Source organism: Perissodus microlepis, chromosome 16 (genome assembly GCF_051167445.1).
Source record: "Perissodus microlepis isolate ML-2025 ecotype Zambia chromosome 16, ASM5116744v1, whole genome shotgun sequence".
Lineage (NCBI taxonomy): Eukaryota > Metazoa > Chordata > Actinopteri > Cichliformes > Cichlidae > Perissodus > Perissodus microlepis.
The window spans coordinates 9,416,359-9,443,193 of record NC_140476.1 but is presented as its reverse complement, the minus strand read 5'-3'; the positions used below and the strand labels follow the sequence as shown (position 1 = coordinate 9,443,193).

The 26,835-nt window shown below is 41.4% G+C and overlaps 2 protein-coding genes across 3 annotated transcripts; both read left to right on the top strand.

The window, feature by feature from the left end:
• Positions 1-1,325: 1,325 nt before the first annotated feature.
• On the top strand, positions 1,326-6,378 carry LOC146370391 (sterile alpha motif domain-containing protein 9-like). The gene is made up of 3 exons (XM_084954509.1): positions 1,326-1,641; positions 3,119-3,183; positions 3,502-6,378. The coding sequence occupies exon 3, from the start codon at positions 3,561-3,563 to the stop codon at positions 5,451-5,453; it is 1,893 nt and encodes a 630-aa protein (XP_084810635.1). The 5' UTR covers positions 1,326-1,641; positions 3,119-3,183; positions 3,502-3,560; the 3' UTR covers positions 5,454-6,378.
• An 11,712-nt stretch (positions 6,379-18,090) lies between these two features.
• On the top strand, positions 18,091-26,628 carry LOC146370390 (sterile alpha motif domain-containing protein 9-like). Of its 2 annotated transcripts, none has more exons than XM_084908512.1 (4): positions 18,091-18,692; positions 21,147-21,204; positions 21,292-21,356; positions 21,541-26,628. In XM_084908512.1, exons 3-4 carry the CDS (start codon positions 21,333-21,335, stop codon positions 26,011-26,013), a joined length of 4,497 nt encoding a protein of 1,498 aa, XP_084764638.1. In that variant the 5' UTR covers positions 18,091-18,692; positions 21,147-21,204; positions 21,292-21,332; the 3' UTR covers positions 26,014-26,628. The 2 variants fall into 2 exon arrangements, with proteins under 2 accessions (XP_084764638.1, XP_084764639.1); XM_084908513.1 differs by having other exon boundaries at positions 18,091-18,706.
• Positions 26,629-26,835: the final 207 nt, after the last annotated feature.

Here is a 26,835-nt window from a genome sequence, read left to right as displayed (position 1 = left end):
TGCCTCGGCTCTTTGTTCTCTTTGTCGTGCAGCGTTCGGATGCTCTGAGGCTCTGTATTTTCTGGGTGAAGTGGAACACGCTGCTTTTAAAGATTCGATTTTGAGTTGCTGTGAATAACTGTGCTGTGTTTGAGAGTAATTATTTGGCTGCTTTTAAGATATTAAACCTGCACGGGGGGGGGGGAGAGTCAACAGTAATTGCAAGCAAAACCAAATCACCAGGCCAAGATGTCACTACTTACAGGTCCTTAAAGTTAAACTGTAAGTGGAGGCACTGTCATATGTCATACATAAATGTCTTAAATCTTGACAAATGCCCACACTGTAACAAAGGTAACAAAACTAATAAAAGACTGAAAGGAAATAAAATCGAATTTAAAACAAAAACCAAAGAAGAGTTTAAAAATAAACAGTAATAATTGCGGACCAGCTCAAGATCCAGGTATAAAATTTAAACCCCACCTCACTGTGATGTCCACCTTCTCTGTGCATCATCTAGTCAGGTCTATAAGTAACTTAATTCATTTCATCAGTATTGTATATTTTCAGTTCAAGCTTCTGGATAAAATGACTTTGCTCCATGAAAATGCTGTCATGCTGTCATTTTAACGATCAAAAACTCAAAATGGTGCGCCTAACAATATCGAAGCGGACTTACACAAACACACAGAAACTTTTTAAATATCCTACATGCTTGTTAGCTACACAACTGTGCACAATGATCCAAACTCCAGGAGTCTGTGGTATGTGACAAAAGTCACATACCACATAGGTATATAACATTTAAAACAAATACAATATCCCATACAAACATGTGTAAAACAGATGCAATACAATTGGTCTTATTTTTAAGCAAATCAAGTCAAGTCAGCTTTATTTATATAGCACATTTAAAAGACATCAAGTGTCTGTCAAAGTGCTGAACAGAGGGATAATATAATCAAATAAAAAGAATTCAAATAGATAAGATAAAAAACATTGTAAGACATCCATATACAGGCAGAATCTTATATACACTTGTTTGTAGAAATATATATGTACATGCACACATACAATGTGTGTGTGCATGGGGTTTGATAACCCCTTTGATTTGCTTCATCATATTTTCTAATCTTTGACTTGGAAGGAAGTTGGTTTGGAAACACATTTGGCGATGCTTCATCTTCTGCTTTGCGTTTGTGTAGGAGCCCCGTCAAAAACGTGTCCATTATACGAGCAGTGTCCAAGCATTCCTTTTTCTTTTTCTTTCTTTTAATTTATAGCGTGCCCCCCTGCATTAGCTCTGCGCTCACCCTAGTGGGCGCGCCCCACACTTTGGGAACCTCTGTTTTAACCAATGAAATTATAAGTGGGCGGTGTCTGTTTTGCGGGTTTCAGTGTTACACAGACACGTCAGCTCAAGTAACTACTGCGCCGAATCCCTCTCCAAAAGTGTGACACTCCTACAGGCGGGAAATTTGTTTGGCTTCATTTTTGTACAGTCGGAACAAGTGCAGCCAGGTGGTTCATCTTTTCTGCAGTCATTGATAGAAAAAAGCAGCAAGAGCTTCTTTCGTTTACTCCTCTCCAAAAGCGCCACATTAAACTGATAGAGGAGCTCAGCTTTAAACCGAGAGGACTGAAGAGCGGACTGGATGAAATGTGAGTGTTCGTCAGTATTTGTTTTGAGCGTTTATTGTTATAAAAATGAATGAAAAACAGTAAATACGTAGTAAGGATGCAACCAGTTGTCCCAGCTCCTTTATGGTTTTTGTTGTTGTCCTGACACTAAGGTTACTTACATTACGCTACATTACATGACATAATATACCTTCATGTCTCCACTGATACCAATTGTATCACATCTAAAAAGAAAAAAAATCAGTCGGCTCCGGTCGGCAGTTATTGAATTATATACTGTTCTGTTGCCTTAAGTCTTCTGGATTTGTGGAAAAGACATTAAATGCTGATGCAACTTCGTGTTTTTATTCTAACCCTAGCTGTCATCATAGAGGACACTAGTGAAATCACTTTTATTACTCAAAAGTACAAGAGGGTTAGAGCCATTGGGGCTGATTAGCTTCAAGGCCTGTTTTTCAGAATAAGACGTACGTGGAGGTGAAGCTGTGAAATTTTCAGCCAAAACATGGCCTGGTTATGGTTCCAGTTATGTTAATCTATCATTTTGCTCCAGCCGCTATGCTCATGGAGGGTTGATCCAGGTCCGTGGTCACCTGTACTAACACACTAAGACACTCATTTAATATAATTTTCATCACTGCTCAATAACACTTTTATTCTGATTCTGATTCTTCACGTCGCTGCATTCCTCAGTTTCTACACCCCAGTTTGCCCATTTAGCCACCTCTTTACCCCTCTTTTTCGCATTTCATTTTATTCCTAATTTAAATATTCCAGTGTCTTCTTTTTCCAATTCCTCCTGTTCTTCTTTAATTCTCCTTTAAATTTTGTGCAATTGTCATAATAATTTTACTTAATGATACTCTTTTCCCCTTGGCATTTTCAGCATTTCTTTTACTTCCCCTTTTTGCCTCTTCACCCTCTGTTTTAGGCACTTTTCCCCATGCAGTCACACAGACTGCCTCTCCTAACTTCTCCATTTGTTTAGTGACTGTCTTCCACCCATCTCCACTTCCTCTCTCGCTTCACAGCCCATTGCCTCCTCCTCTCCTAGAATGTGACATGGTGCCTGTCACATTCTACTCCACACACACACACAGCTGCGGAGATCTACTATGCCAATCTAACCAGCTTCTTTTTCTCAACCCAGCTGCCATTAAACAACATAAAATAATTCACTCGCCTGTGGGACAACATATAGGACTCTTAAAGTCCTTTTAATTTAAACAGTCACAGTGAGTTTTACACTTCATGGCCAACAGACATCAACCTGTAGTTCTTAGCAAAAGTCTCTTTCTCTAGTGCCCAGACACTGGAAGCATTTCGCATGAGTATCGTTTAACTTAACGAACAGATAATTTAGACTTTGTCCAATATGTACACTTTGATGTAAAAGGTGTTGCTTACCTTTACATTCTGTTGGACCGGTTCTCTGTTCGCCTCGTTCCACGACCCCCATTCCTCTATTGCTGATATTTCTCTTTAAATTATTTTGTAGCATCACTAACCTATATTTGTGAAAAAGGAAGCAGTACTGTCATGGCAGATCAAGGTGAAATGAAGGTAAGTAAAAATTGGAAAATGCTTTCATTAAACTGCCAACTTTAATAAAACAAATGTTAAGAAATGAGCTTTTATAAATTAAAACATAGGGTTCATGTTTTTCACTAGATATATTCAGTAAATATTGAACTGTGTAACAATTAATTTAGAAATTAGGAATGTTAACTGGACTTTATATTTCACTGCCATGAGGATGATCTTTCATCAGACATACAAGATTGGAGTAAAGATCAGATTATACAATCAGCTAAACTTTATAGTCACTGCACACTTATTTATGTAGTGACTTAAACTAAGAAAACAAACTTTTTATTTTAGACTCAAGAGGAGGATCTGTCCCCTGACATCAAGAATTGGAGCAAACATCAAGTGAGATAATGGCTCTCCAGTTGGATGGTGTGGATGACAAAGTTGCTGAAATATTATTTAATCAAGACATCAATGGCCATAGTCTTCTTATTTTAAATCCAACAGACTTGACTGCAACTGGTGTCACTTTGGGACCAGCTAAGCTTCTCATTCATGCCAGAGATGAAGTTGTGAAATTTAAAAAAGAAGAGCCAGTAGGCTCTAGAAACCAGCCTGGAAAACTGTGCAAGCCATATCCATTTGATAAACACCACGATACATTCAGATATATGGAGAGCAGGATTCTTGATGTTACAGAATCAGGTGCCTCAGATTTGATTGAACCCTGCCACGAGTACAAAGCTTTCACCAGGACAACAGAAGACACTAAAATGAACAAGTTCACATCTGAGGTCATTCGCTTTGCAGCTGCCTGCATGAACAGCCGCACCAACGGCACTATACATTTTGGAATAGGAGACAAACCGGAGTTCACCCACGGTCAAGTGTTGGGAGTGGTTGTTGAGGACAGAGAGGCTTTTGCAAATGAACTAAAATCTGCCATTGATGGGTATTTTGAATATAAACAAGCTGCTCAGACATGCGTCAGACCTCCACGATTTGTTGAAGTTCTCAACAAGAACATGACATCATCTGACAAATGTGTCATAGAAGTCGACGTTGTTCCAGAGACTACGATCTGTGAAGAAAACAGCTACCACACATACACCATAAAAAAGGGCAAGAAAAAAGGCAAAATGAAAGACACCGAATTAGAACCATCAAAGTGTTTCTTTATCCGTGATGGTGGTAGCAGCAGAGATCTTCTTGCGCAACCAAACAAGCGAGAGTACAAGCAGTTTCTAGAAAGTATGGCTCAGCGATCACAACGCCGGAAAAAGGCAGAAGAGAAGCACCTCAGTGTGAGAAAAAACAGCACTCAGGGCTCTAGACTCAGTCACATGATCACTGGTGGCTCTCTGTCTTTAGATAAATCCAATGTTGAGCAGTATGTGATAATAACTAACAAATCACACCCAAGCCAGTTAGATTCTTTAAACTTTCTTGTACATCTGAACCCAACAGCGGTTTTGGACTTTGATCCAGAATCAGCTAAAGAGGGATTAGAGCAATATTTTGACCAGCAGAGCCCAGTAAATGTTCATTCACCGGCACGATATAAAATCACAGAAGGAGTTGAAGACATTGCGAACAAGTTGAAATTAACTCAAAACACCAGCTGGGTGTTCTGCAATGGAGGCATTGAGCATGAGTCGCCCTCAGACATTGACCAGTGGTTAATGGATAAGGGACCCTCCGTCAGAGATGTGATTTCCTTCTTGTGTCGCAAAGGTATCCTTCCAAACAAGAGGTTCCTCGTCATTTTTTTAATTTTGTCAAGAGTGAGTGAGAAGATGGACCCCCTTGTGGAGACTTTCAGTACATTCTGGCAGGAACTCAGAGGCACAGATCAGATCCTTTGCATATGTGACAATGACAAAGCATTCAACTCCTGGAGAGACTTAATTGAGGCTCGATGTGGAATCGACATCTCAGGTAGATGCATACATGATCTCAGCTTTGCAGAAGTCAATGGCACTATCCTTAGCCTTTGGTCAGAGAATCGTAGATCCAGTCGTTTCCTACCGTGTGGTGGGGGAAGCAAAGTGCTATTTGAGAAGAAAGTGGAGCGAAGTCTGAGTACCTTAGATGTCCTTTGTGTGAACCAACGTGAAGGAGGAAATGAGGAAAAAATTCTGATAGAACAGAACTTCTACAAGGGTGGAAAGTTAACGTGGTGGAATTTCTATTTCTCGGAGCAGACCGGATCCACGCCGTTTATCAAACGAGACCACTTTGACTACATCAAGGATACAATCATGCCTGATTTATGCACCCTGAGAAAAACCTGTGTTCTTTAACCTCATGCATGTACCTGGATGTGGTGGGACAACTTTGGCCATGCACATATTGTGGTCTCTCCGGAACACATTTCGTTGTGCTGTCCTCAGGAACAACATTGCTGACTTTGCTGAAGTAGCCAGTCAGGTGACCAAACTTCTCATGTATAAATATCAGGAGCAGCTGCCACGTGTCCCTGTTTTGCTGATGATAGATGACTTTGATGATATGGAAAAAGTATGTGACCTGCAGCAGCTCATTGAAAAAGAATGCGAAGAGAAAAAAGTGACGGCTGGAGTGACGGCAGCCTTTCCAAGTAGCTCTGCAACACCGCACCTTGTCTTAACTTTTAACTTTTTTTAGACTAGGCTTTCAAACTTTATTTCACCTTCCTCTAGTTACTCTACTTCTACCTCTTAGATATAGCGATACGAGATGGATAATGCACTTTTTAAAACTTCTGGAACCAGCTCCTTCATCTATTCGAGAGCGGAGCTGCTGGCACTAAGAACAAAGGAACAGACCGGCCTGCAACACAACATCCCGGCTGAGATAAAGAGGAGCTACAGAGGCTGCAAGGCTGGAGCGAGGAAAGCGGATCACCGGAGGCGATTCAAACCATCAATCCCGACAGTGATAATGGGCAACGTGAACTCGCTACAGAATAAAATGGATGAACTGTGTGCTCTGAACAACCACCGACTATACCGTGAGTGCAGTTTGTTTATCTTCACGGAGACGTGGCTAACCGAGCTAACGCCACAGGCTAACGTAGACCTATGCAGTTTCACATCCGTGAGACATCCGTGAGACATATGTGGTCGGAGGATGAGGAGGTCTCCATTTCTCCACCGGTTCCTTCTTCCGGAAGGAAACGTCGCCCTCGCCACCGCCACTCCTCTCCCCAGTCATCTGTTCTGCAACCTGGTCCTGCTGGAGGGTCAGAGGGGCCTGTCCAGCCATCTGTTCCCGCTGGGGGTTCTGGAGAACCGCACCAGCCTTTGTTTGCCTCCGCTGGAGGGTCCGAGGGGCCTTTCCAGCCTTCTGCCTCCGCTGGAGGGTCCGAGGGGCCCGTCCAGCAACAGCAACCTGCCTCCGCTGGAGGGTCCGAGGGCTCGTCCAGCAACAGCAACCTGCCTCCGCTGGAGGGTCCGAGGGGCTCGTCCAGCAACAGCAACCTGCCTCCGCTGGAGGGTCCGAGGGGCTCGTCCAGCAACAGCAACCTGCCTCCGCTGGAGGGTCCGAGGGGCCCATCCAGCAACCTGCCTCCGCTGCAGCGCCGTCGCCTGCAGCGCCGTCGCCTGCAGCGCCACCCTCCTCGCCTGGTCCAGCCTCCGAGTCTTCGTCCTCGCCTGGTCCAGGCTCCAGCTTCGCCTGGTCCAGCTTCGCCTGGTCCAGCTTCGCCTGGTTCAGCTTCGCCTGGTCCCGTGGCAGCCACGCCACCATCCGGACCACATCCTGCGCCTCAACATTGCCAGCCTCCTTCCAGGCCATGTCCATGCCCTGTCCGGCCTGCACGTCCACTCCCTGTCCGGCCACCTTCCAGGCCGTTGGCTGGCCGCTGCTGTCTTCCACGCGGCCGGCCTCCGGACCTGCCCTGTCGCCGCCGTTGCCTTCCGCCCGGTCGGCCTCCAGGACTGTTCTTTGGACTGTTGTGCCGTCAGCCTCCGGGCCGGCCGCCTGAACCGCCCGGATTTGGACTGTTGTGCCGTCAGCCTCTGGGCTGGCCCCCTGAACTTTTTCGGAACTGTTTTCATGGCTGGCCTCCGGACCCCCTTCGCCTGGGTCGCCGCCGTTGCCATGCACACGGTCGGCCCCCTGAACTGTTTCCACGTCACCGCCATTGCCGTGCGCACGGTCGGCCCCCTGAACTGTTTCCACATCGCCGCCACTGCCTTCCGTGTGGTGTGGTTTTTGAGTTTATTATATTATTTATCATTTCTAGTCTTTGGTTTCTTTGTTAGAGTTCTGTCTTATGGTTTATGTCTCTGTGTAATCCTTAGTTGCTGTCTCCCCTGTCGGCTATATCTCCGTGTCTGTGTCTGCCCTGGTCCCACGTCTCTGTTCCCTCTGTAGTGCCTGCCTGTGAGTCTGTGTCTGTAAGTTCAGTCTGTGTTATGTTTCCTGTTTTACTTTGAAAGTATGTGTCTCATGTAAATGCGTCTGGTTTTGCTTCCTTTGTCTCGTTAGGCCTGATTTGCCCCAGCTGTGTTTCCCTCCTGTTACCCATTCCCTGATTGCTCCCTCTGTGTATTTAAGCCCTGTGTTTCTCTGTGTCCGTGTCACGATCTACCCTCATTTATGCTGTGTGTTCTGTCTGCCTGCTTATGTAGGTTTATTTGGATTTTTGTTACGTTTTGCCATCCAGTAATAAAAGCTGAGTTTGAAGTACACTTTTGCCTGCCGTGAGTCTGCACTTTGGGTCCACTACTCCTGCCTGCACACAGCGACACATGACACCTTGGGAGTTCAGTCATGTGATCTGTGTGTGTGTTTACATCCCCCCGAGGGCTGCCTGTGAGGAAATACACACAGTTACAGCAAGACTGCAGACACAAAACCCAGAGGCTTTCATTATTATATCTGGAGACTTTTGTTGGGTCCGTGTTAGAGACTTATTCATCATGAAGAAAACAAGACAATCAGTGATCGATCGATTTACTTGCAAGGGAGGCCTCATCGGTATCTCAGAAATTGCAGCAGATTTCAATGAAAGACACCCTACGAGACCACCCATCTCCCTTGCTACAGTTAGAAAACTGCTTGCCAAGTTTCGTGAAACTGGTTCAGTGTTGGATTTGCCAAAATGTGGGCGCAAGAAAACTGTCACTAATGAAGAAACATCAGTGGCTGTCCTAGCTTCATTCAGCAAGAGCCCACAGCGTAGCACTCGCCGCATGTCACTGGAGCGTGGCATTAGTCGAACATCCCTTCAGTGGGTATTAGCCACTCACAAATGGCACCCTTACAAACTCCAGCTACTGCAGCATCTCAACGAGGATGACCCAGATCGGCACACAGAATTTGCAGAATGAGCAAAACAAAAATTGGAACAGGACCCTCAGTTCACGCAGAAGATTTTGTTCAGTGATGAGGCAAACTTTTATGTGAATGGTGAAGTTAACAAACAAAACCACCGCTATTGGTCTGACACTAACCCACATTGGATGGATCCCTGCAAGACTGTTGGAACAACAAAAGTGATGGTTTGGTGTGGTATATGGGGTACAACGATAGTGGGTCCATTCTTCATCAATAGAAACCTCAAGGCCACTGGATATTTGAAATTGCTACATGATGATGTGTTTCCCTCTTTGTGCACTGAAGCTGGCACGTTCCCTGAGTTTTTCCAGCAAGATGGTGCACCACCACATTATGGGTGCCAGGTCCGAGCATTCCTAGATGAACAGTTTCCTGGAAAGTGGATTGGTCGTCTTGGGCCAGTTGAATGGCCCCCAAGGTCTCCCAATCTGACCCCCTTAGACTTTAATCTTTGGGGTCATCTGAAGACAATTGTCTATGGTGTGAAGATACAAGATGTGCAGCACCTGAAACTACGGATACTGGATGCCTGTGCTAGTATTTCTCCTGCGGTGTTGCTATCAGTGTGTGAAGAGTGGGAGAAGAGGGTTGCATTGACAATCCAACACAATGGGCAGCACATTGAACACATTTTATAAGTGGTCAGAAACTTGTAAATAACTCATGAAAGAATGAAGTTACGTTGAAACCAAGCACACCATTGTTTTTCTTGTGACATTACCAATAAGTTTGATGTGTCACATGGCCCTCTTCCTATTGAAAAAAACAAAAGTTGTATCCAAGATGGCCGACTTCTAAATGGCCACCATGGTCACCACCCATCTTGAGGAGTTTGCCCCCTCACATATACTAATGTGCCACAAACAGGACTTTAATATCACCAACCATTCCCATTTTAATATGGTGTATCCATATAAATGGCCCACCCTGTATATTAACCTGTCTGGCGTTTGAAATTCTGACACTTGACGTTTTATCATTTTGTCTTATATTACTTATGCAGTTTTGTTTAAACAGCATGATTTGTTTTTTGTTTTCCATGTAAAAGCTAGCACTGAGTTTTATATCCATAATCACATACTGTGTATGCTACCATTGTATGAAGTTTATTATCTTATCAATCAATCAATCAAGGCTTTATTCGCCACGTGCAGGTTGCCTTGCAGTGAAATGGGACCCCCCCCCCCCGACCTTACACACACAACACAGGCATCACATGGGGATACAGGTCGGAGATCGGTAGCGTTACAGAAAAAACAATGAAATATACACTACAATGGGAAAGTACAAGAGGAAAAAAGAAAAAAAGAGATGCTGGGCTCCTATGGGAGGACAGCATGAGAACAGGAAACAAAAAACTCCTCTGCACAACATGCAATTTGGTCGCATTTGCGACCAAATTGGTCGCACTCTAGAGCCCTGATCAGGATGCTGATACCTTGAGGACTGTGGGCATTCTCCTGGCTCTGGGCTTCAATCGACTGATTTGACTTACTTCTTAAAAAGTATGTGTCAATGTGAGGCCTCTTTCTCAGCTCGCTGAGGCACTTCTTCCTGCCTTGGTGGATTTTAAGGCCCATGTCGGCTGATAGTTTTGACCAGCCACAAATGCAGTTCTGCAGCTTCTTTCCTACCATCATTGATGGTCCATTACTTGCAGTGCTGGTTCATCATTGGTACCGATCGTGGCTCAAGAGTTGGCAGTTCGTCTTGTAATCGGAAGGTTGCTTTAACCGGTCGTTGCGTCCTTGGGCAAGATACTTCACCCGTTGCATACTGGTGGTGGTCAGAGGGTCTGGTGGCACCAGTGTCCGGCAGCCTCGCCTCTGTCAGTACGCCCCAGGGTGGCTGTGGCTACAATGTAGCTTGCCATCACCAGTGTGTGAATGTGTGTGTGAATGGGTGGATGACTGAATGTGTAAAGCGCTTTGGGGTCCTTAGGGACCAAGTAAAGCGCTATACAAATACAGGCCATTTACCATTTACCGTTCCGTGGTTTGTTGACATTAAATTCCTCCAGAAAGGGTCTTCTTCCGCCCCATTGCTTTGCAGACCCTAGGGGTATCTTCTCCTTTGCAATTTCCCTAGCAATATTGGGTGTACCCAAGTATGCTAAAAAGCGCTGGGTCCTGCTGGTATGAGGCGCTAACCCACACCAGCCCCATTAGGGTCTATTCCCTCCTGTCAGCATTCTTTCCAGGCTGTCATCTGGTCTTTCCCTAATTGTCAGCTGCCCTTTTGCAGTTGCCACCGGATCACTCCAGAGCACTGATTCAGTAAAAGGACTAGATGTTACAATCCCTGATAACGCATTGCTTCAAATGGAGAAAATCTTGAGGGATGTCTGTTATGAGGAAAGGCAGCCCAGAAACTTTACCAGCGGCACACATCGTTGTGTGCCTCAACTTTCTCTCTTTTACCCAAGCTAATCTGCCATTTTTACCTTGGTTAGGTTTAGGAATTAGAGATCTGATCTAGATTATCATATTAAAATTTGGGACACATCATCAGTAGTGGACCTTGGATTCATCAGGTGTTTCGACCATTATCACTAGACACCCTCATCCAAGAGGCCCTAGCAGTGTTGATCAGAGTGTGTCACTGATTCATGTTACATTATTATTTCTTTTCTTTCTTCTGTTTAGTTTTCTACATTTTTTTTCTTTTATCTATTGACTGCAACTGAGAAATAATACTTACCTCTTTAACATTTATGGAGCCTCACTTCTTCAAAGGGATCGAAAAGGTGATAGAGAGAAGTACGATAAAAGGGACAAGATAGGAGAGAGCAGAGAGGAGAGCCAGAAGGGGGGCGCTCGATCTGGCTTCCCAAACCTCCGTGCCGGGTCGGGCTGTACGCTCTACCTCCCCACTGCCTCCTAGAAAAGGGAAGAAGAGCAGAGGGGAAAAGAGCGGAACATTTTTCTTTTCTTTCATTCCTCCTTTTGGTTTCATTATCATGAGGTTAACTGCACAGTCCCCAGGAGGCCCTGAGACAGCTGTATCAGTCAACCAGCAAAATTTCTAATGTTATGTTTTACCCTTTTGATGATGAGTCTATTAGACTCCATTCCCCAGATTTCACTCCATTAAAAGTTTCCGAGAGGAAAGAGGAAATGAGGGGGACTGGCAGTGTTTGTGAATGACAGATGGTGTAAACCTGGGCACATCACTGTGAAAGAACAACTCTGCAGCAGAGACATTAAGCTATTAGCCATTAGCATGCGTCCGTACTACCTCCCCAGGAAATTCTCGCATGTTATCATGTTAACAGTTGAAGAAATTGTTCAGCTCTTTGTCTGTCTGTCCTGTATAACTTCATCATTCAGCTCAACACATCTTTCCTGCTGTTCCGTTCGAGCGTGTCCTCCAGCTTCCTCCTGTAGGAGTCCTAGCACCCTCAGGTTATGCTGTACTACTTTCCTGTTTCCACACCTGGAGGCTTTTTTCTTTTTATACATAAGGTCTTTCAGGTCACCAGTTATCCTAAGCTTGGATTAATGGGCAGATTAATGGATGATACTTAAACTGCATTATATTGTTACAGCTTAAAAAAATTATATAATGCAAATTACAGAAAACCCCAAAATTGAAAGAACACACAGTGGAAAGCTGTGAATAAAAGGAATATCAAAAAGCCTGTAAAAAGTATTTCTGAAGTTTGGAGTAAGCTTTACTCCTTAAAGAATTTAGGACATCATCCTCCTCACTGGTCACATCCAGAGCAAACAGGTTGGTTTTCATTTACTTCTCTTTCCCCTTTTATCCACTCTGTCTCCTCCTTTTTTCCTCTTTCTTTAAAAAATGGTTTTAGGAATAGAGAGGAGGCAGAACTGGAAATATGTCCCATCTTGGCCTAAACAACACAGATTCAGTGCAGGAGTGTCTGTCCCTTTCAGTTTACCAGGACAACGGTGACCAATAGTTCACCTTTTCATTCATTTTACATCACTGTTGTCATTTTATCTCTAAAACAAATACAGTGGAGAACAGCTACTTGGACACAGGGTAAGTTTTATATCTGCTGCTTGTGTTGTCGCAGAAAGAGTTTGATTTCTTGATTAATTTGATTTTTACTTTAGGTTTGACATCAAGTCAGTAAGCAAATGAAAGGTGAGAGAATCGTATGTTTGAGCAGGAGTTTCTGACTTGTACTTCATAAAGATTACAGATAGCAGTGTGACTGGAGAAGAAAGTGACTTGGACAATGATGCATGTGAACGGTGCGTGTATGTGTGTGTGCTTAAAAATGCCACTTCTGTGTGATGTTTTGCCTTATAGGAGCTAAACTAATGTGTGGCATAAAATTCCAGAAATGTAATTTATCTGACATGTTAAACTAGTGTAGCATTCCTAAACATCCTATAAAACCAGTTATGTTTGGAAGTAAACTTAGGTAAACTAATTATTGTTCAAACAAGTGAAGTCACAAGCTCTGTGACACATGATTTCACTACCAGTGAGATATAACAAGATAACTTTGTATTCTAGGAAGACCATTTTTTCCATGAGATCAAATGGGGAATCTGCTGCTAAACAAATTTTTAGTAATTGCATGGATATAGATATCTGGCAATTAGTTCTAGGTAACAAACTAATAACTGTTGGAAAATACAATCACCAAAACTGTAGCACAGTCTTCTTGAATAGCACAGTCTTGTATAATTCGCCGCAAAGCAGACATATTATTGGTCAGATAATTGCATAACAAATGCTCAAATAACAGCACAAGCAACAGCACAAACAGGCCAGTTAGCTGAGGTGAAGCCTAGCAAAATGCTAGCTATCAATCAAAGAGGCCACACCCCTAATCTTGCATAACTGCTTTTCAGCCTGCTTTTACTATGAAAACAAAGTTGACATTTATTTATTTTTTTTCTTTTTCACAGGTGTCTTTTAAGTTTTTTCTGAAGATGAGAAGGCATCAGTTGTTACCGTTGTGTACCCTTCTGGGTGTCGTGTTTGCAGGACTTCTTCCTAAGCTCAGTGCTCAGGAAGGTAAGTTCAGTCAAGTCAATCTCATTAAAGAAGCGGCAGAAGTCATTTTACAGATGTTAAGTTTTCATCAGCACTCAGTGGGATTTTTATTGTCTAAAATATTTAGTCTCTATTTACACCTGCTGGACTGGTTATTTTTATTATTGCAGTTATTATGTTTTGGACCTGAATTCAAAAAATTCTTCTCAATATTGGGCAAAAGCTTTAACATAGACACATCAGAATATATGAAACTGTATGTTTATACTGTACTGTACTGTATAAAATATGTCTAGGGGTCATCGCACAGGACATACTCTAATGCCCACTTGAGACATCACACCATAACTGGGACCCAGTTTTTGTTTGGCTGTAGTTTTTATTATATATATTGTATCTTAAGAGCTATATAACTGAAAGCATCACATTGCTAAAAATCAGAAGCTGTAACTGTATGTTCTTCTATCCAAAATACCTAACCCTTTACCACATAATTTAATATAAATATAAAATACTGCATAAATCTGATATTTGAATATCCTTTTTAAAAGATTTTTTGTGGCATTTTTGCCTTTTTTTTTACCTGGTAGAGGAGTTCAGCACCAAGCTGAACTGGTGTGCTGATATTAGAATGACACCTTTGATAGCCATAACTATTGATAGATATTGTTTAACTGACATAATTTTTTTTTTTAACTCTTTCAGCTGCAGAAATTGAAAAATGAGACATAATTTTCCTGCTCGATATTGCAATGGAAACAGCAGCCATCAACAGTGCCTGTAAATTGATCAGGAGGTTTGTGGAAAGCACGCCAATCAGTCCAGTTGCAGTTTAAGTGGGTATCACCCAGTTTAGTGCTTTCCCGAGACTCTGGATAGCTCTCAACACCCACGGTAACAGAGACACAATCATTTCTGCTTTGGGTAATTTCCAATCAAGACCACGACAGATAGTCAACATTGGAGCAGCACTAAACTTTGTCCAGGAAAATATGTTGTACTGCCTGAGAGGGGCAGCCATATTCAGCAGGGAGTACCCCAGCTTGTACTGTTGCTGAAATATGCAATGACAGTGTGGAAGAATCTGCAACAGCTAATGGGTGTGTTGATTCAAGCTGCAGGCTCTAAGGCTGCTGACAAACAGGAGCTCAAGCAGATTGCTTTTCCAGACAGTATTGTGTTCATGACGAAGGACTTCCGACGACTACTTAGAAAACCACCGAAAATTCTTCATGCTCTGTCTTATTTAGCCCCATAATGCCAGGAACTGCTCTTTGTCTCTTATATTCGATACACCTAACTTAAACTGCACATCACAGTGATGTTTAATTCATGCAGTACATAAAGAAAAGCATGAATAAATGGGTGGAAATACATCTCATTCAGACGCTTCTAAATTAATGAAAACCACTAAAATCCTGTTCTTGCACCGAAAGAAACATGATGAAGTTGAAATGAACACTAAACACCAGGTTGTGCTGGTGACGCGAGAGATGTTTTTAAAAGGTTTCATTTGTAGGCACTTTGGAGTTTATGATTATAATTGCAGAAAGCAATTAATGAGTTCTTGTGCTTTTCCTTGGTGTTGGAGGTAACCACAGCGCAGCCACGAATAGTGCTCAGAGACATTGTCTTCCTGGTGTTTTGCTCAAACAGTATTGGCAGTAGTAACTTGCCCTGCGTGAGAGAATTCATGATCAGTGTTATCAACCACCTGCATGGACATATCTCGTGCAGTTTGCTGACCATCCAAAAGTAGAATTTTACTTGAACACCTACCACACCAGACAAGAAGTTATAGACAAACTGCCTCAGCTGATGCTAACTGGAGGCTCAGTTGTGAATACAGGAGCTGCTATGAGTTATACCCTAAAAAACATGTTTTCTTCCACTAATTGTGGACCTAATACTGTGGCCACAAGATCTGCTGGATACGGTGATAAATTATGTTTTCTTTTTAATAGTTACTTCAAGCTTGGGGATAAAGCCCACAGACAGACCCTGAATCCTTTGAACCATAAAGAACCTGCTTCTCCATGTAGCTCTGCACCGTGTAACAAACAGGTGTTTGATCAGACTTTTCTTTTTGGTCATTTTGATTCAGATGATGACATAACATTCACAGGACTGTTGCACTATAGAGCATATTAAACCTAGAAGTTTTACCTGTTTTACCGTTACCTTGGACACCCGACCCAAAATCCATAAAGTGAGTTTTGCACTGCCAGCACTCCTGCTAAACAACCGTAAAAGGATGTGACTCACTATGTCTCTGTATGCTGAAAAAGTATGTAAACATAAGTTTAACTTCACTGGAGGAGGATCATTTTTTCCTTCTGATTTTTGCAGTTACCAGTGGTAATTCTTTTCAGTACATATGTAACACCCCCTCTGGCCACAACGTGGCAGTGTTCCCAGTCAAATTTTACACACAGAAGCTTGTATGTAAATCTGGAAGTATCCAAAAGATGAAACAGAGAAAGTGTTTCATTTTGTCTCCTGGTTAACATGGTTACTGCACTTTTCTCTTTTTCCCACGGTTACAGTATTGAGTATCCCTGCCTCTTTTGCACAAGACCAAGGTTCGATTCCCTGATTGAGAGATACTCCTTGTCTTTCTCAACCTTTAGAAAAGCAGAGTGCACACTGTGTGTAGGTCTTGAGGTAGGTTGGTGTTTCAGGGAATAGATTGTCAGGAATAGATCGTCTTTCTGTGCTTGGTTTTCTCTACAGTGTAAGAATATAAAAATACAGATGCAATAAAATTGGTCTTAATTTTAAGCACATGAAAACAGCACAAGCTGCATTTGTATGTCTTATGTATATTTTGTCTTTTTACTATGCACTTTATTAACACAGGACACTCAACCCTCATTAGACTAAGCATATAACAGACATCTATTGAATAAAACACATTTATAGTTTGCTACTACTTCTACATACATGAGAGATTAAGGCCAACACCTGTAAATATCTTCCCCTTTTCAACTGCCAAATTCTTCTTTTCATTCTCATAAAAAAAAAAACAACTACAAAACACGACAGCTATATTTTCCTGCCACAGCTGGAACCCAGTATGAAAATGGTGTTTAGATTGAATTACGAAATATAGTAAATAACTTTGAAAAAGTGCTGTTATGGAGTAGAAATTCAGAAGACTTCATGTCTGGGCTAAGCCCCTGATATTTGAAGGTCCAGATGATTTTCCCTACCTATATCTGTGAAAATTTGTTTCTAATATGTGCAGTGTGGATCTTACAGTTTTCCAAGCTACTGCATTTGATCAATAAATCAACATTTCTATGAAGTGGTGCTTTTCCAACTGTCCAAATACGCAATTCTCCTGCTTCCGTATAACAACTCTTCTTCTACCATGGTGTACGCTCTACAACTGCTGTTAATGTTTCTTCTGCAGTCTGAATGTTTACTGTCATTTCACCTCCGTGCTCTCTGTAGTATTTATCATTACCTTCTTTACCTACATTAATCAATATAGGAGGTCACTAGACGTTATTGTATTATTGAGTAACTTTCATGTTTTAATTCCTGCTATTTCAGTTGATGTCGGTGGTAAATAATCTGTACATTTTGCATTTAGTGAAATAGTATACCTACTGCCTTTGGCCTTAATAATACACATCAATTTTTTCTCATTAATGAAATGCTTGAACCACTGGTTCCCCACAGTGCTATATGTGGTGAACTTGCCCCACCATAATCATTTCCCTTGCAGACGTTCACCAGGAAAATATATTCCGCTGTGGTGGCGAGAAGGCTCTGGCACCCTGCTGATCCCTGGATTCAGGAGTAATGTGAATTGGCCACAAAACAGTAAACCAGATCTTCACTCCTGTTTGACAATGGGTGATGGACCATCCAGGATTATGGATTATGTCCTTTTGGGTTCAATATTCCAGGCCATTAGGTCCTCATATAATTTAGGCGAGAGCTGCGTTTGCAACCTTCCATCAAAGTGGAGGAACACAGATTCATGTTGCTATGCTTGAATGCTTCATAGTTTGGTGTTAAGCAGCTTAATAAACAAAAAGAAACAAACAAAAAACCCTTCTTATGGAAATGGTTTGCAGTGCAAACACTGGCTGAATGGAAGGGACCGATTGCTTTCTTTTGTAGATTCTCTCATAAGAAGTCATTTAAAAGTCATCAGTGATCTAGGTGATTGCACTTGGCCCAGCTGTGATCATTTTAACTGAAGAAAACGTGAAGTGTTATTCTACTTACTCGGTTATATACTTTGATTTTGTTTCCACTGTTGAGAACACACAGGGTGATTTTATACTACAAATGTACATGTGTTAGTCAAACATGAACAGAAAAGTGCTGTTGCATTAGCACTATATATTTTATATGAATAAGGGCCATACCCCATTGAGTCCTTCCAGTTAAAAAAAACTGCGATTTAACAGTCATTTTTAAATTCAGATCTCTTAACATCCAGCAAATGATAGGTGGGGTGTGTTTCGCTACTCCAAAGCAATGACGGTAGAAAATAGGTCCAAAGTCTCAACGTGGGCATCTATGGGGACTTTGGAGCCTCAAGGGGACATAAGTGGAACCGCAACTTTTAGTACCTCGCTGTTGCTTCACTTTCAGCTGTGGCACCCGCTGCTGGGAGGCACGGCGGAGATAGCTGCAACTGATGCAGTGATGCGCAGTAGGATGCTTTTAATCCCTCAGTTTTTAATTTTTCACAAATTTTTTTCCAGCTCAGTTAAATTTCAGCTCTTAGATATTATACATGTGTTTTAAAATTCAGTGTAACTTACAGTTGAGAAGGAGGGCGCTCTTTCAACCCTGGAACTGAACTTTTCCACTTTCCCACTCCCAGTGGAACATTTCAAGGACCTCATAGACTGACGCACTGACTTATTTGGGAGGGTTTCCGGGATCAAAGGTTTTACAATATCGTTTCACAATTAATCAAGACGACGAAAAGAACATGATACAATGCTGACAAATCACGGAGGAAGTCACCCATCTCGCAACAAGTATCGTTTCGGAAAGAATAATCGAAACACACGGACAGTTTTGGTTAGGTTTCAATTCCTGAGAATGACCCGCCCAGCTGAAGTCTTCTTCCTCAGTCTTCTCTCATCTGTATCCTCCGCAAACAAGGAGGAGAAGCCTCTTTGTTTTATTGCTCTCCAAAACCGCTACATTAACCTGGCTACGGAGCTCAGCTTTAAACCGAGTGGACTGAAGAGCGGAGTGAATGAAATGTGAGTGAGTTTTGGTCAGTATTTGTTTTGAGCCTTCATTGTTATAAAGATAAATGGAAAAATAGTAAATGCGTAGTAAGGATGCAACCAGTTATTTTTTGTGGTTCTTCGTTTTACTTTACAGGGTTTGCCTTTCTAAGATGACACTTCGCTTACTTATATTACCTTACATTACATATCTTCCTGTCTCCACTTAATACCTACTGTATCACATTTAAAAAGAAAAAAGTCAGTCGGCTCGGGTCCTTAACCAGTTTTTGAATGATTCTGTTGGTTCTGTTGCCTTAAGTCTTTGGATTTGTGGATTGAACAAAAACATTAAACACTAAAGCCACTTCCTGGTTTTATTCTAACCTCTAGCTGGCATTGTAGAGCACACCACTGACACCACTGGTGTGCTTCTGAATCAGAAGTACGGAAGAGGATTAGAACCATTAAAAAATGTGGGGAGTCATTTGGAATTGTAATAGATAATTTCTATTATTCTCATTTAAAGTGTTTAAGTGGCTTATGCATATGCCTAGTTTTAACACTGTAATAGACTGTTCAGTGTAAGTTTCTAAAACTATATTAACTTATTTCAGCCTCAGTAGTTGGAGAAGACAACTCCCTTTGCAGGTGCTAATAACGCCAAGGGCACAAAACAACGAGATGTGTGGTGTGATAAGTTTGTAACTTTTTCCCTCTTCCTTGTAATGGATAAAGAGGTGGGAGCACTACTTCTGTTTCAGAGCTCTCATGACTGTAGAACTGTGATGTTTGATTTGTGTTAGCTCTCCTGCTTACAGTAATTTAAATGCCTTGACCACAGCTGACCGTGTTGCAGACTTTATAAACAGAAAATTCCACCACATATTTTTTTCTTTGTGATTTCCAGTGGCCCTAATCCTCTTCCATACAGAGAAAACAGATACGATCATGTTTAAAAGAATTTAGCTTAGTAGCAAAACTACTGTTATTGTAGTTGTAATAATTGTCCTGAACATAATAAATTCAGATTTCTGTTTCACTGACACTAAATCATGCTACAAATTCGACTCCAAAACTGATTATTGTATTGCAACGGGGTTACTACAAAAAATTCAGGCAGCTTTCTTAATCCTAATAATGTATGTAAATGGTTTTTCTTAATTTTGTATCATTAGAATATATTTCACCAAGGACCACACTGGAAAAACAGAATCATGTCAAGGGCTTGACATATGTACTTTGCTTTAATTCAGTCAGTACACAGTTCCACAGAGGCTTCTCATGCAAGCACACACTGCACCATACAACTGACTCAAAACATCTTACTATGTAATATGCCACATAGTGCACCTGAGCCAAAGAGCAGAGCCTTCTGCCAATAAACCAGCTGCACATGAAAATTAAACTTTTCTTTAAAACTGATCATTACTCCTCACTTTGAGATCAGTGAACCTCTGTTTCCTCTGCCTTCACCACCTTCACCTCAACACAGAGTTCAGTGTCAATGGGGCCTTCTCACACGTACAACTTACCTATACCAAGCACATTAATTTATAATCCTGTATTATTATACGTATTATCGAGGCTGCTGTCTCGATGTAACTAAACATCCTCTTTGAAATAAAAAAGAACTGAACTGAACTGAGGATAAGTGGTGAGACCACAGGCTGCTTCCTGGTTTTAAGGAAGGAAGCAGTGTTTCTGTATCTTGCTTCTGTGTTTGTTCCTTGCATGTGTGAATGCAACAAAGAGCTGTGTTAACTGCCGACACTTTTCAGAAGTGTTTGTAAGGTCATGCGGTGATCTCCAACACAGGTCTGTTTCTAATGCAGTACAGGTCTGAACCCTATCAAGATCTAAGCTATGCGGCCTGGCTCCTGTGTGCAGAAACCTCTCTAGAGTCTCTGAATCATTAATTTATTAAATTGTTGAAATAATTGCCCAGTTTCATAGAATGATGAATTCCCCATATTTACTTTAAAAACGCTCACCTTCTCTGGGATGTTCTTTCAAAAGACAGTCAAATTATACAAATTTTATTCAAAATATTTGTTTAGCACTATACAGTTTTTCCAGTTTTTAGTTTCACAAGTGCCAACTTATGGTAACTTATAGGTTTTCAGCAATATATGCTGCCATCCAGATTACATCTTTTTCAAGTTCTTGCTTATTTCATGAAGACAATGCTAAGTCATATACTACATGAATTCCAATTGTGTGGTTGCTGGGTAACCAATTGCTAAACAGCCCACCCTGTAATCAAGACTTGGCACCTATCGAGACCACAGAAATAAAGGAGACCAAAAACTGTATATATACTGAAATCCTGTATAGCAAAGCACATCTTAACGATTATTGAGATTAACAATGTCATACATATTCCCACTGAAACTAAATAAATTAGTCTCGTTGTTCTTAAATCCCTCCCTTGTTACTCCTAAACTGCCTCAGCCATGTGTTTATAATACTTCTACTTTTTTGCAGCATTACCAATATGTGTGAAAAGTCGACCAGCCATCATTAATGATCAGGAAAAATTAAGGTGAGGCTGAACTTGCTTAATTTTAGTTACTATCAATACTGTTCCTTTTCCTCTATTGCTAATATTTCTATTTAAATTATTTTGTAGCATCACTAATCTATATTTGTGAAAGAGGAAGCAGTACTGTCATGGCAGATCAAGGTGAAATGAAGGTAAGTAAAAATTGAAAAATGCTTCAATAAATAATAATGCTTCAATAAAACAAATGTTTTATAAATTAAAACATAGGTTCATGTTTTAAACTGTTCCACATAATACTAGACATATTCACTAAATATTGAAGTGTCTAATAATTAATTTAGAAATTAGGAATGTTAACGGGACTTTATATTTCAGTGCCAGGAGGATGATCTGTCATCAGACATACAAGATTGGAGTAAACATCAAGTGAGACAGTGGGTTCTCCAATTGGATCGCGTGGATGACAAAGTTGCTGAAATATTGTTTAATGAAGACATCAATGGTGAAAGTCTTCTGCTTTTAGATACAACTGACTTAACCAAAATTGGTGTGACTTTTGGACCGGCTAAACTTCTCATTCGTGCCAGAGATGAAGTTGTGAAATTTAAAAAAGAAGAGCCAGTAGGTTCTAGAAACCAGCCTGGGAAACCGTGCAAGCCGTATCCATTTTGTAGATACCACGATACATTCAGATACATGGAAAGCAGCATTCTTGATGTTACAGAATCAGGTGCCTCAGATTTGATTGAACCCTGCCATGAGTACAAAGCTTTCACCAGCACAACAAAAGAAACTAAAATGAACAAGTTCACATCTGAGGTCATTCGCTTTGCAGCTGCCTGCATGAACAGCCGCACCAACGGCACCATACATTTTGGAATAGGAGACAAACCGGAGTTCACCCACGGTCAAGTGTTGGGAGTGGTTGTTGAGGACAGAGAGGCTTTTGCAAATGAACTAAAATCTGCCATTGATGGGTATTTTGAATATAAACATAAACAAGCTGCTCAGACATGCATCAAACCTCCACGATTTGTTGGAGTTCTCAACAAGAACATAACATTATCTGACAAATGTGTCATAGAAGTCGACGTTGTTCCAGAGACTACGATCTGTGAAGAAAACAGCTACTACACATACACCATTAAAAAAGGCAAGAAAAAAGGCAAAATGAAAGAAACTGAATCAGAACCATCAAAATGTTTCTTTATCCGTGATGGTGGTAGCAGCAGAGATCTTCTTGCACAACTAAACAAGCGAGAGTACGAGCAGTTTCTAGAAAGTATGGCTCAGCGATTAGAACTCCGGAAAAAGGCAGAAGAGAAGCACCTCAGTGTGATAAAAAACAGCACTCAGGGCTCTAGACTCAGTCACATGATCACTGGTGGCTCTCTGTCTTTAGATAAATCCAATGTTGAGCAGTATGTGATAATAACTAACAAGTCACACCCAAGCCAGTTAGATTATCTAAAATTTCTTGTAGATCTGAACCCAACAGCGGTTTTGGACTTTGATCCAGAATCAGCTAAAGAGGGATTAGAGCAATATTTTGACCAGCAGAGCCCAGTAAATGTTCATTCACCGGCACGATATAAAATCACAGAAGGAGTTGAAGACATTGCGAACAAGTTGAAATTAACTCAAAACACCAGCTGGGTGTTCTGCAATGGAGGCATTGAGCATGAGTCGCCCTCAGACATTGACCAGTGGTTAATGGACAAGGGAGCATCCGTCAGAGATGTGATTTCCTTCTTGTGTCGCAAAGATGTCCTTCCAAACAAGAGGTTCCTCGTCATTTTTTTAATTTTGTCAAGAGTGAGTGAGAAGATGGACCCCCTTGTGGAGACTTTCAGTACATTCTGGCAGGAACTCAGAGGCACAGATCAGATCCTTTGCATATGTGACAATGACAAAGCATTCAACTCCTGGAGAGACTTAATTGAGGCTCGATGTGGAATCGACATCTCAGGTAGATGCATACATGATCTCAGCTTTGCAGAAGTCAATGGCACTATCCTTAGCCTTTGGTCAGAGAATCGCAGATCCAGTCGTTTCCTACCGTGTGGTGGGGGAAGCAAAGTGCTATTTGAGAAGAAAGTAGAGCGAAGTCTGAGTACCTTAGATGTCCTTTGCGTGAACCAATGTGAAGGAGGAAATGAGGAAAAAAATGTGATAGAGGAGAACTTCTACAAGGGTGGAAAGGTGACGTGGTGGAATTTCTATTTCTCGGAGCAGCCCGGATCCACACCGTTTATCAAACGAGACCACTTTGACTACATCAAGGATACAATCATACCTGATTTATCCTCTCTGAGAAAAGCCTGTGTGTTGTTTAACCTCATGCATGTACCTGGATGTGGTGGGACAACTTTGGCCATGCACATATTGTGGTCTCTCCGGAACACATTTCGTTGTGCTGTCCTCAGGAACAACAATGCTGACTTTGCTGAAGTAGCCAGTCAGGTGACCAAACTTCTCATGTATGACCATCAGGAGCAGTTACCAAGTGTCCCTGTTTTGCTGATGATAGATGACTTTGATGATATGGAAAAAGTATTTGACTTCCAGCAGCTCATTGAAAAAGAATGCGAAGAGAAAAAAATTCAGTCTAAGTCTGCGCAGGTGGTTGTCTTGAACTGCATGAGATCAGAGTCTTCTGAAACGACTGGGCAAACTGCAGATACTGTATTCATTGGAAATAATCTCTCTGAGAGGGAACAGAAACAGTTTGAGGAAAAACTAGTCGAAATTGAGAAAACTTACAAAAACACTGAAACATTCTATGGTTTCATGATCATGAAGAAGAACTTTAAGTCAGAATACATTGAGAGTGTGGTCCGCAACACACTGAAGAGCTTCAATATGAATCAGAAAAATGCCCAGCTTCTTGCAGTTTTAGTTCTGTTGGATGTTTACTGCCGCAGGGCCTCTCTATCAGTCTCTCTGTGTGAGGAATTCCTTGACCTTCAACCAAAACCGTTTTGTGGATCCAACAAAGTTGAATGTGGTTTTGGAAAATTTTCTACTTTTATAACCAGCTGTTCAGTTCAGGGTAAGGTAGTCTTCAGAGCTGTGAAAATGATTCACTCAAGAATTGCAAAGCAGTGTTTGTTGGAACTTAAAGCAACACACAATGTGAAAAAAGTTGAAATTGCTGACCTTCTGCTGAACACAGACACGTTTTATGAAAGCACACAAGGCAAAAGCAAGCTCCTGCAAGACGTTCACCACATTTTGGTCAAGCGATATCATGAATTAGGGGAATCACAGTTCTCTCCACTCATTCAGGACATTGCACATGAAACACCTGGACTGGAAGAGATGGTGTTAAAAAATGCCTCAAAGAGATATGAGAAAGATCCCATTGTCTCCCAGTTACTCGCCCGGTACTATTACCTGAGAAAGAAAGATTTTGTAGAGGCAAAATTTTGGGCAAAAAAAGCAAAAGATCTTTACAAAGACAACTCCTATATTGCAGATACATCTGCACAAGTGATCAAGCATGAACTCAAGAATGCCATTGCAGACTGCAAGGAAGAACCCATCCGTCCAGAGAAACTGAAAACACTTCTGAAACTGGCTCAGTCAGCATTGGAAGCATTCCAGGAAACACAGAATCTTGCAAAGAAGGAGTCACTCCAACGATTACAAATCAAAACAGACAACTGTACTTTCAACACCTCTGGCTGCCTGGGAGAAATTCAGGTTGGTGTGCTTGTCACTGATGTGCTGGCAAAGACCCCTGTGTTCTCTTCTGATGGTCTTCGTCATGACATAATGAGCCAGGTTCTTTCTGGAGATCTTAAACTTTACGACCTAGAAAGTAAGGATCGTTGGCACACCAAAAACAAACCCTACTATGTCATTCTGAAACACTTTGAGGATGTACTTTACAACCTCAAATACAGGATGAAGAAGAACATAGACTTCCTTGACAATTTTTATGTAAATCTGGGCTCCAGATTTGGAATGAAAGATAGCCGTGAGCAAATGTCCCAAAATGAGCTTTTCAGATGTTTCAGACATTATGCAAAGGTTTTCTGTAAGACAGATTCTGCATCTCTTTTGAAGAATAAAACCTTGCACACCATGTTGGAACTACACCAGACGAGACAGTTCCTGGAAGAGGAAAAGGCTGACACCTATTCTGGGATTCTGAGCTGTCTCTCAAATGAAACCTCAACTGTAAAGTTGGAAAAGATTGCCAGACAGTATCTCTTTATTTGTCAGTGTAACCCAACTCCAAAGGAGAAAGTGAACTTTATCTATGTCAATGTTGTGTTGAGTCGTCTTAAACTGGGATCACATCAGTTACAGCCATATGAAACCATGGTAAATCTTCTCCCCCAAGTTCTTTGTGGGCAAATCCCACTGAGTGAGAGTTTGCCGCTCTACTTCATTGCAGTTCTGCTGTTATGGCCAGAGCCAAACCGTCCGGTATATAGAGAACTTGGAAGGTACATCTCACAGATGAAAACCTCTTATCATGCAGAGATGAAGGAAGTGTACAATGGCAAGAGTCCCGTTATTCATTTCCTCCTGGGAAAGAAGCCTGGTTATGAACGACTGGTCCACATTGGAGAGATCAAAAAGTGCATCGTGGATGGGCAACAGCAGTTTGCCTCCATGTGGGGAAGTGGCAAAATATGGAAGGAGAAGAAGGTGGAGGAGCTCCTTTATAGGGTCACAGGGGAGGTGCATAGTGATTGCATAATGGCAGATACTGGTTTTCCAGTCACCCCAATGTATCGAAGCCAGATTAGTGGGCATGCAGAGGGGTCAAAAGTGTCATTCTTCATAGGTTTCTCCATGAGAGGACCTGTTGCATTTGACATTGGACAAAAATGATTATGCATGGTCATGACAGAGCTGAGACACGCTAGCTTTTTCTGGCCGAGTTTGCACTGGACATCTGCATAATTGTCGTCTTTGGCTTATATGTGATTATGTTTTGCTGTGTACTTTACATAAATGATGTTTGTATTTTTGTTATTGTTGCAAGGGGTGGGGGCATTTGTCATACAAAACCTTTGAGCAATGTCTTAACAACATTTACACTGTAGCTCACAAGTCACTGCATATGTTAAAGTCTTTTTTAATAACTGATATGTGATATTTGAAAATGAATGTAACTGTTACTGGTTGGCGCGTTTTAGGTTATATGACTGAAAGTGATATATGATGGATTTAATAGTATAGTTAAATCTTTTTTATAGTATATTTATATTTGATTTGTGTACTTTTGTACTACTATTTTTTTGCATAATGATTATTTGATTAATACAACTAAGTTGTGTATGAAGTTGTCTAACGTTTAAAATTCCAACACTTGACGTTTTATCATATTGTCTTATATTACTTTTGCAGTTTTTGCAACATGATTTGTTTTTTGTTTTCCATGTAAAATCTAGCACTGAGTTTTGCAATACCTTTTCTGCCTAATAAAGATGTACTGTAACATTACTATGTAAGGGTTACTTTAAAATGCACTGCACATGCACTCAAATAGTTATATGTAGACTCCAGAAATGAAGAAGTGCACAACTATGTTCAAATTAGGGGGGGAATGAAATTGAATTGATCAGTTTAGGTCATATGCAAAAGCTCTAAGAAGCATTTGCATTATATAACCCCGCGACTGCTCCTCGTACAGCCTAAAGTATGAGATGC